Source organism: Struthio camelus, chromosome 6, assembly GCF_040807025.1.
Source record: "Struthio camelus isolate bStrCam1 chromosome 6, bStrCam1.hap1, whole genome shotgun sequence".
Lineage (NCBI taxonomy): Eukaryota > Metazoa > Chordata > Aves > Struthioniformes > Struthionidae > Struthio > Struthio camelus.
In genome coordinates, this window is record NC_090947.1 from 11,676,929 (window position 1) to 11,687,301 (window position 10,373).

The 10,373-nt window shown below is 45.2% G+C and overlaps 1 protein-coding gene across 3 annotated transcripts in view; it reads right to left on the reverse strand.

The window, feature by feature from the left end:
• Positions 1-7,423, reverse strand: part of PLCL1 (phospholipase C like 1 (inactive)) — a 207,286-nt gene extending 199,863 nt beyond the window's left edge. Inside the window, exon 1 of one of the 3 annotated variants that reach the window (XM_068948227.1) lies at positions 7,331-7,423. Coding sequence is in view for 1 of the 3 variants with exons in the window: in XM_068948226.1 (XP_068804327.1) it covers positions 5,006-5,098 (93 nt within the window). In the remaining 2 variants the exon portion in view is untranslated. Of the gene's footprint in view, positions 1-5,005; positions 5,135-6,079; positions 6,195-7,330 lie in introns of those variants that run through there. The other 2 variants (XM_068948229.1, XM_068948226.1) reach the window with 2 other exon arrangements.
• Positions 7,424-10,373: the final 2,950 nt, after the last annotated feature.

Sequence of the window (10,373 nt, forward strand, 5' to 3'; positions counted from 1 at the left end):
TACCAGGTGCATCCTAGAAATAAAAGTTATGCTAATTAATTTTGCAAATACGATCAGCTAAGTATTTTACCACTAAGGAGGTATGATTGGGTCTACAGTAATTGCCTGCATCATTTTCATATTTGCAAAGGACAAAACATATAGAGATACATACATACACACATACCATTAACTCAAATAAAACATTTTTGCTGCAGATGGAGCTGATCTTCGTGGAACTACAAAATGAATAAGATATTATAGGAAATAGTCTTAAGAATCTGCAATCTCTGCACAGATATGAGAATTTACAATTTTATTAACTGCTGCTTAACATATCTGCTAAACGGTAGAAAGCATTCCTCTGCTGCTGCCCTACACACCAGTGCCAATACTTCAACAGAACATTGTTTTCGCAGTTACTTACGCACTCTGCAGAACAGTTTTTGCGCACATAAGATACTTTTAAAAACAAATCGGCCAACCTCATCTCCTAGTCCTGGCAATAACGGCTGCTATCTCTTACCTGGAAAACTACTAAAAGATTTGTTGAAAAGACCTACCAGAACTTGTGCACGCAGATAAATCAGACTGGCAGAGTTACAGTTGCTGCTATCCTGCAGAAAGGACACTGTCCCACCAGTTTGAAGAAGGTCACCTCTTTAGGGAATTTCATTGGAAGACATTCAAATAATACTGAATATTATGATACTGTATGGAAAAATACTACAAAGAATAGCACTATTCTTCATTCCTATCCACATGACATGTTTAATGAGACCACCAATCAAGGATTACATTATGAACTACATGGAACCAACAAACAGGACAACTACTCCATTTAGCAATCAATATAATATAGAAATATCCAGTATAAATTTTGATACAAGTAGTTTGTCCTAGATGTTTTTCTTGAGTCCTGAAGTCCACTCAAGTCAGTAGAAAGGATCCCTTGACTTTCAAAGATTTAACCAGGCCCCAAGTCCTCCCAAGTTAAGGAGGAATTTAGGGTATGGCCCAGTGAACAGAACTTAGTTTAGAGGATGTATTACTTCAATTTCCAGCCATCTCTGCACTGAATTCTTATATCTTATAGCAAATCTAGGTATCAGAAACAAAACATCTAAATGAAACATGAGAAAAATCCCAAGAAAGAGACCCTCACAATCACTCATGCAGAAAAACCTTCACCTATTAACCACAGGTTGACTCAGGCATGAGGCACATATATCAGTGTGCTACCAGAGGTGCACGAGGAGCTAGGTGAGCCTTCATGACAGTTCTCTGGGACTCCCATGCCTAAATCCTGCCCAAATCCCATTTTATACACTTGGGTTTTGTGGATCAGGGCTTGCATTCCTACAGAAAATCATCATCAGTAAACAGTTTGACAAAAAAAATTCCACAGGATCTAAAATCCTTCATACTACAACGTATCATCTTAGACATAACAATGCTATATCTACCAATATCACCTAGCTGGGGACAGGGATCAGCCCTGGTCTGAAATGCCTACTGTCCTACACGAGGAAATATCATCAGGCACTAAACGTAATAGCATTCCATAGAAAAACTGTCCATCTCCAGAGATTATAGTTATTGGATATAGTTCAACAAACAATTTGACAAAAGCAAGTCTCTAGCCAATATGGGTCCTATTCAGGTCTGCCATAAGCAGATAGTTATGAAAAACACACCTGTATTTCATACAGCACTGTAATATTATGAAAAATTTAAAGAGACTATTAACAGCTACCCCGAGCAATCCAAATACAATCTCCCAAAGGCTTCTCTTTCATAAAGCTGACAAAAATATAAATAATCCTGAACTACCAACTAATAGAGAAGACTCTTTTCATTCTAAGAAATTATTACATTAGCAACATCAGAAAACTGTCTCAAGTCTCTTAACAGCATATTCAACTTTCTGTTATCAAATCGATATGAGGTTAGACAAAGGTCAATTCGGGCTGGTATTCCAGCTGCAGGAGAATGTGCATGGGGAGATATAAGAACAAAAAAGAAAAGTATAACGTGATCAATCCTTTGCTGTAGCGTCCCAGTATTCAACAGCTTATAGGTTAGGGACTTTCTCAGCCAGATGCTTTTGGCGCACTCCGAAGCTCTTCTCCATCAATTTGTTATTTTGAACCTGTTTGAAAACATTTACATTGCTGACTGCCATAGCCTTCCATGGCAGTTAAGTGCATGATTTAATTACATGTTGTGTCAGAGAGTACTTTGGTTTCTTTTAAACCTGCTGCTACACAACTGTTACTAGGTTTCCTCTACTTTGCCTTCTGTAGAATCTACAATGTTTGGAAATTCACATACGTCTAAAACATCAGCCATCAGCTGCCTTTTTCCAGACTAATCTGCTCAACTTCATTTTGTGGGAGCCTTTCCATGGCTAGGCACATCATCCCTGCCCTTCTCTGAACCTCTTAACCTCTGCTGTATTCTTTATGAAATGGGGTTGCCAGATTGAACGTGGAAGATTTTTGTAACAATTTTATTCAGTTTTATTCTCAACTCTTCAACCAAGACTTCCTAACAAAGTATTTTCCTTTCAGTTACTGTTAAATACTGAGCTAGTATTTTCACAGAAATATCTGCAATTACTACAAGCTCTTCTTCAGTAGAAAAAGATTAAGGTAGAGCCAAACATGCACACTAAGAATAGATTTGTGTTTTGCAGCGTGCATCATTTTGCTCTTTTGTCACTCTGTATCACGAAATCCTGCTGCAGCTCTTCAGGAGCAGACTGAAGCTTTGCTTACTCTTAATTTTTTAAACATCTGCAAATTTTGTCATCTCACTATTTTCCTCTTTTTTCCAGGGCATTTATGAATAAGCTGAAGAACACACCTGTGGTAAGAAAAAAATCACCTATCAAATAATTAATCAATTTACAATTAAACTTATATAATCAGTTTTAATTATTAAGCAGATAGCATCTAAATGTATGCTTAGAGATTAAAAAAATCCTAGAATAAGAGTTGCTACAGAATCATTACTGTCCTGAAAAATTCCACTGTCTTTTGAAAAGAATTCCTATGTAGTCATCATGTTGCACAGGCAGATGTATCATGTACTTGAAATATGTAAATTGTGTCACTATGCTTCAGAACACAAGCTGAAAGAAACTAAGCCTCGCATTCTTTTTTAATCATTTTTTAAAGCTAAAAGTGTCACTAGGATAAATACAGTTTCCTGAAACAAAACACATAACTGTAAGATTATTAACCAGCCACTTCAGCTTGCTGGAACTCAAAAAACATGCCATTAGAACAGATTTCCTTGATATACTTACACTGTTTAAATAGCAAAATCCCAATCCCGGGATATCCAAGTACATGAGGTGCAAGGACAACAAAACTGGCTTTTAAAGAAAAATTTGTATGTGAAACATATGAAAACTTTTGAAATGAATTCATTAGAGATAAAAGATCTTATAGTTCTACTCTGAATAAAAAAATTTTGATTCTACTGTTCCTACTTAACCCTACCTCACAGGCATAGTCGGCTGCTACTAGCAGCATACAGTATGCTGTGTTATCTGCTGCAGTATCCATAGACAAAGATCCAAGAAGAAATAAGTGGTCCCAAAAGCGTGTATTGCAAAACATATGCAAACAAACCATAGAGAGAAGTCTGATAAGCACTGACCAAGGAGTACCTTGGTAAAAAAAAGTTACAAAACACTTCAGTAGTCCTTACATAACAAATTAGTCTCTTCCTACCCATCTATTAACACGCTTGAACATCACAATGTCAATAGAAGGAAAATAACAGCAATAAACTTTTAGAACCCCATCACAGGAAGGCTTGCAAAGCATTACATTCTAAGAAAGAAGAAAATCTATTCTCTTGAATATATGCATGCATAGCAATAGGGGTGAGTGGGTGGGTAAGTAAAAAAAAAAAAAGCAAAGCTTATTTAACTAAGACAACTAATGCACATCTTGTATGGAAATTTTCCAAAGAACAGGTATGACTATTTCTCATTAATGCTATTTCAAATTTCCCTCAATCCACAAAGCTGTGAATGTCAGCAAAGCAAAACTTTTTTCTTTATACAAAGCATTTTTCTGTATATAAATTAGTTATCTTGTTTCTGTGGCCGAACAGAGCACTTGAACACACTGAAGATTACCTGGAAGGGTTCATATTTTACTTACAGCATATGCTAAATGTAACTTGCTGCAGGAAAAGTTTTTAAAGTAAATCTCTGTTCAGTCCTTTATACTTTCACCGTCATCCAGCAGAGGCCAAAACACCCCACCAATGTAAACAACTCTCGGGCCTCCACAGGAGTTGCGCTCTCGGATGCTAACCCCAAAACTCAGAGAGTTCTAAAACACAATTGGTTTAAAAAAAAAAAAGAAAAGAAAAGAAAACTCTCCAAACAACAAAAAACATACACTGCAAGAAGTAAACTATGGAAGTAAATCTATGGAAGTCAAACTCTTCATTTACTTCAGTGAGACTGTTCACATGCTTAAAGTCTATTTTTAAGTGATAGAGAGAGAAATATGGGAGAACAGAGTAAAACTGCTCAGCTCTTGCAAAATAAGAGCTTGCCCTTACTGCACAACTTCCTTTGCTTTCTCAATTCCCCTTCTCACCTGATAAGATCACTATTCTGACTGAATTTTATGAACATCTAGGCTTACTTAATTAAAATAAGTTTTATTTAAATAATTCAGTGTAGCATTCATTCTGTCACATGATGTACAATGTTTAAACAGAACTGCTGCATATTAGAGTACTTTAGCAGAAAACCCTGAAAAGGTAAAATATGAAAAGTACTCCCCTAGATAGTCACCGGTATAACGTCAAAGGGAAAGTGCACTTCTAAACACTTTTACACACTACTGAGACAACCTTGAGGGAAAATAAACTTCATGCTGCATATGTGGTCCCAACAGGATAATGCCCTGGAGACGCACAGGCTGCAAATTCTCAGGTTCCAATCCTTGCTATCAGAGACAACAATGTCATTTAATTTAATTCATCAGCTTACCTCAGTTAGTCTTGAAAGCCAATTATGACTGTTTGCTCTTACTATTCCTATGATAAGACCCTTCCCAGACTCTCTGCGACGACCAGAAATCATTTTGCAGTTTCACCTTAACAGCCCATCCTAGCTGCCCTCCTTTGCACCTTTTCCAGTTTGAATGCACAATCCCCAAACACAGGGGACAGATTTTACCCAGTATTTCTGATGAGGCCTTACCAGTTCCTTGTATATCAGTATTACTACTTGATCTCTGTCAGAAATATCTCTGCTGATTGATACCACCAAGATGTATCTCAAGAAATTCCTTCCAGCTGCAAGACAGATCGCTATCATTCTCAGCAATACTGTAAAATATCATCCTATAGTTAAAGTGACACACAATTATTTAAAACACATCTATCAAGTGTTCTTTGCTTCATGCCTTCAGCAAGAGTTTTGCCCAGTGCTTTCACACATTTTTAAAAGTGAAGTCTCATTTCCCAGCATCCCCACAGATGCCTTCCCAAGTGGTGATTAACACTTACAAGAGGATCAGGTGTGACCATATGCTAAATGAAGTTCACCCAGAAGACTGAACTCACCATCTCCCTAGGAATTAGGGATTAACTTACATGCTTGCAAGGAGATATGATTTCACCTCAGACTAAAAGCTTATTCTTAAAAAGCTAAAGTGAAGAGGAAAAACAAAATCCCCCACACATATAAAGCAGAGGAGCATAATCAGAAAGCCATTTTCCTTACCAGGTTAGAACAAAGACAAAGGCTTCAGGCCAGCGCTTGACCTGTTAGCTTCACACTAAGGGTGTAAAGCACATGGTGCTGCACAACCTGCACTGCACTCGCTTTCCAAGCGAGCCGTCTGTTAATTCACGGCACGGCATGTGTTTTCTATTCAGAAGTGAAGAGAGCCACCGCAGAGAGAAGCTGCTGGCTCTGCCTCCAAGCACCCCGTGCAGGCTGAGCGCGGGCAGGCGCAAGCGCCGACATAGAAACTTTACAGCCGCCTCGGGAGCCGCCCGGGGCGGCGTGGCGCAGCCCGGCCCGGCCCGCCGAGCCGAGCGGGCTGCCGCCCCTTACCTTGATGATGCTGCTCCTGCGCGGGGCGGCGCGGGCAGCCTCCAGGAGACCGGCCTCGGCGTCGGCCGCTGCCCCCGGGCCGCCGCCGGGAAAGCGCTCGGCGGCTCCGACGGCCGCGACGCCGCTGCGGCGCTCCCGCCGCCTGCCCGCCGCCGCGGGGGCTTCCAGCGACGTCGCCTCGGGCTCCTCGTCGCCGCGGCCGCCGTCTGCCATCGCCTCGCCGGGCGCGTCAACTTCTGCCAGGGCAGGGGGAGCCGGGGCGCGCCTGGTGGCTGCCCCCTCACCGCACCGCGGCACCGGCGCCAACTTTCTCGGCAGGAGCCATCCCCGACCGCCGCGCAGCACTCCACGCCCCGGGCGGCGCCAGAGGCTCGGGCAGGTGGTGCGAGGGCGGGAGCGGCTCCACGGGGCGCGGGCGCTGCGCGGGCAGCACCGTGCGAGCGGCGCGCGCAGGAAGTGCCGCCGCAACACCGCTCCGTTGTGCCCGAGCCGGGCTTGTTTTGACAGGCGGCGCTGACGGACAGGGCGCTGGGCCACTGAGCGCCGCAGCGGCTGCCCGCGGGCCCCGCGGCGGCCAATAGGCGTCGCGGGGGGGCGTGTCCCCGGGCCGCCTGGAAGGCGTTGTCGGCGGCGCGCGGCAGGTAGGGCGCGCGGGGCGTTTGGGGTGTGAGGAAACCTGCACGCACCGCACCGGGCCAGCCGACACCGCCCCCCGGGAGCCCGCAGCGTTTCTCTCGAAGGGAAGCGTGCGGCTGTGCTGTATCAGCCGCGTTACATACTTCCCGGCGTGTATTTTAGGAAGCTGCGTTTGTGTCAGAGTAAAAATAGAGCGTGTGAAGAAAGAGGTTTTAGGTTAACTCCCCTCCAAACTAGCAATCCATGTAATTGCAGCGTTTATGTCGGAGGCGTTTGTGTCGGGACCGTGGCCGTGGAAACGAAAATGGTTAGAGGCAGAGATACTTCAGGGATGCCTTTAAGTCAGGCGACGTGCGGTAGAAATGCGAGAGCAAGGGCACGTGAGAGCGTGTTGCCGTGTCAAACGGGAGCACTGTTATTTTAACGGGGAACACCGCATTTCAGTGCCTGTAACTGTGGACGGGCGATCCAAGGGGGTGCCCGACGTGAAAGCGCGCTCTCCCAAGACCGAACAGGACAGCGCTGCCTTGGAGACCCTCCGCCGCCTTTAGACGAGCCCCCAAGGCACAAAACGATACGCGGCGGCAGCTCGGCCGGCCCTTCCCCTCAACTCACCTGAGAAGCGCTCGCGGAGAGCCGAGCAGACCGCTCCGGCCCCACAGGCTGCTCCCGGCGCCGCTCCCCGCGTGTCGCCGCTGCGCCGCGGGGCCACACGGCCGGGCCCCCGCCCGCCGCCGCCGCCGCCCCCCTCACAGCGGCGCCCCTCGCAGCGGCGGCGGCGGCCGCCGGCCCGGAGCGGAGCCGCCGAGCCCGCTGTTGCGGGCCGACGCCGCCCCCTGGCGGCGCAGCGAGGCGCGCGGCGGCGGTTACTGAGGGGCGACCGTTACTGGGGGGCGACCGTTACTGGGGGGAGGGGCGGCCGTTAGCGGTGGCGCCGACGCCCCGCTCCTTCCCGCCGGGTCCCTTCGGCGTGTGGCCGCGGCGCCCCGCCCCAGAAACCGGCATTTGTTTAGAAAGAGAGCGGAGACTAGAAGTTAGGCAGACAAAGAGGAGCAGCTCGGGAAAAGCTCGTCGGCAGCTGAGCGTTGTTACGTGCTGCTGCTGTCTTCCGTAACTGTTCAGATGGTGTTTAGTTATAATGAGGTTATCCACATGGCAACGTCAGGAAAGGGGAGTGCAGCAAGGATAAAAGACAGCATAGGAAAGGTGACATCGTGTGCAAGGCAGACCGAGAAAGGATCTGGTGAAGAGTCTGTGTAGAAAGAATAAAATTGAGGGGGGGATTTGGACAAGCTGCCAATCACTAGAGATGTAAAACTATCCAGAGTTAAAGTTACAGCCATAACCTTACAGGCAGTAAGACCCAACAGAAAACTTCATTCCTCTCTGATTTTCTAAAGTAGCATCATAATTAATGTGCTGGGCACCTGTTGGCAGTTAAGGATGAAGCAGGAAAGGGTAAGAGGCAACCTCCTGCAGCAGCCAGTCATTAGCTACTAATAAATGCCTACTCATAGGACGAAATTGCCACTTAAAGGATGTGAGTTTCCATATAGCTAGACAGACGTATATAAAATATGTAGGAGTGTGTGTATAGATATACATACCTATGTGCCCCTTAAAGCACAGCTTTCACCAAGCTTACCAACGCAGTAACCTGTTTTCTAAGGACACCAAGTCATTGCAATAAAGAGAAAAAAACAGAACTAACAAAAGTTTGTGGTTATACATCCAGATACTGTCACATAGCGTCACCCAAGATGACTAGAAGACAATTAAAAAGTAACCATATCCCATACATTACCAGAGGGAATTATTACTTCAAATAGAAGTATGTTGCACCTTTTTTGTATATTCTATGAAACTGTATGAGGTTTAATCACCAGTGTAATTATTTGTGACCAGCAAAGTACTGTCATGGCTGGCACGCGCTGCATCCAGCAGAACTGTCTGCAGCACGACGCACACAAAGACCGGTACTTTATCCTTTCTAGGATATTTCTTATACATTTCAAATGAGATAGTTCTTCTCAAATCCATTTGTCTTCTGGGATCACAAGTGTAAAGTCATTCAACTTTCATTTTAAAATTTAACCTTTTACATCTGTAGCCTTTAATTAAAAACGGTCTGCGGGGAATCTAAAGGTTTTAAGGTTCGTGTACATCAGGCCTACTGGGAACACAAAGCAAATTGTATCTGTTTTGTCCACAGGGTGCAGAGGTTTTATAATTACGTATGAAACAGCTAAGATCTACAGCTTTCATTGCGGACTACATGAATATAGTATATTTTATTCATTTGTATGATTTCAAATAACAATTAACTGTATTAATATTCAATAATTTGTCCAAAGATAAATGTGTGAAGTGTTGAGACTACCAAGTCCAGGATCCTGCTGTCGCAGGAGCTATGTTACATGAGCTTCTGCATCCCCTTGGCCTTCCTGGGCCTGCTGGTGTCCCCCATGCCGTCACTGGCCGCGGAGCAGGAACGTCCCCTGGACTGCAGAGCCTCGCTGCTGTCGGCAGGTCACCCGTAACGGGCCAGACAAGTGATTGCTTCACTCATTTTTTAACAGGAGATCACAATTAGTTAGAAATTGGAAGCCACTTTAGGCAAGCAATCTGTGATCTGGCATGTGAGTACTAAAAGGAGTAAAAAGAAGATAAATTTGAGATATTTGGAGATGGCTCAATGTGACAGAGTCTAGATAAACCTTTCCGCAGAAGAGAATGGTGAATATTTTTAATACTGTAGCATCTCTGAGTAAGCATCTCCGGACACTCTTGAATTATCTCTCTCTATCTGCTTCTGTCCGTAAATATGGAGAACCATGAACCATGAAGGAAAAGAGCAGCCGGTATTTATACTTTTAATACCTAGTCAAAAAGCGAGTTAACAAAAGGAAGCTTTAGGCTGAAAGCCTTGTATAGAAAGCTAACAAGAAAAAAAAAGCTTACTTTGTGCAAAATGTATTTAATAAGTAAGTATCTATATTTGGTTTAAAAACGGTCCGTTGCCCCCCGCTGTACATACCCCCAGACTCCGTCCACAGTCTGTTGCACTGAAAGGCAGCCAGCGGGCCGGCTGCTCCCTGAGGAGGGGAGCGGGGGGCACCACCGCGGGGATGGGGACAGGCCCGGGGGGGGTAACCGGGGCCAGACGAGGCCCAGCAGTGGCCCAGCCGGGACGTGGGGACAGGCCAAGATGGCGGGTGGGGGTCCGTCACCGCTGCGGCATCGCAGGGCAGGGAGTGACGGCCCCGGGCTGGGCTGAAACGGGGGCCTGGGCGGAGGGGGGAGACCTGTTCGTGCCCCGGGGCCCCGGCAAGATGGAGGATCAGACTTCACCTGAAAGAGCAGGTTGACGGTACCGTTACAGGAATACTTTCTGTAGTCGTGCTTAGAAGTGCTGGAGTTCTTGTCTGATATATTATATTTTATTCTTTTTTATGTTGAGTCTTTCTGTATGTGGGCCTAATTATTCAGGGTAACATTTTGAAGGCTCACTTTTTTTGCAGAGCAACGGAAATGACAAAACAGAGACATCTTCTCTTTGCCGTTGTGTTGGACACCCAGGAATGCTTGCTTTCCGTTGTAGGTAAGTAGTTTAAGTAATGGAAGTAGGGAAGAGCTTAATGTGGACACTTCCACAGCA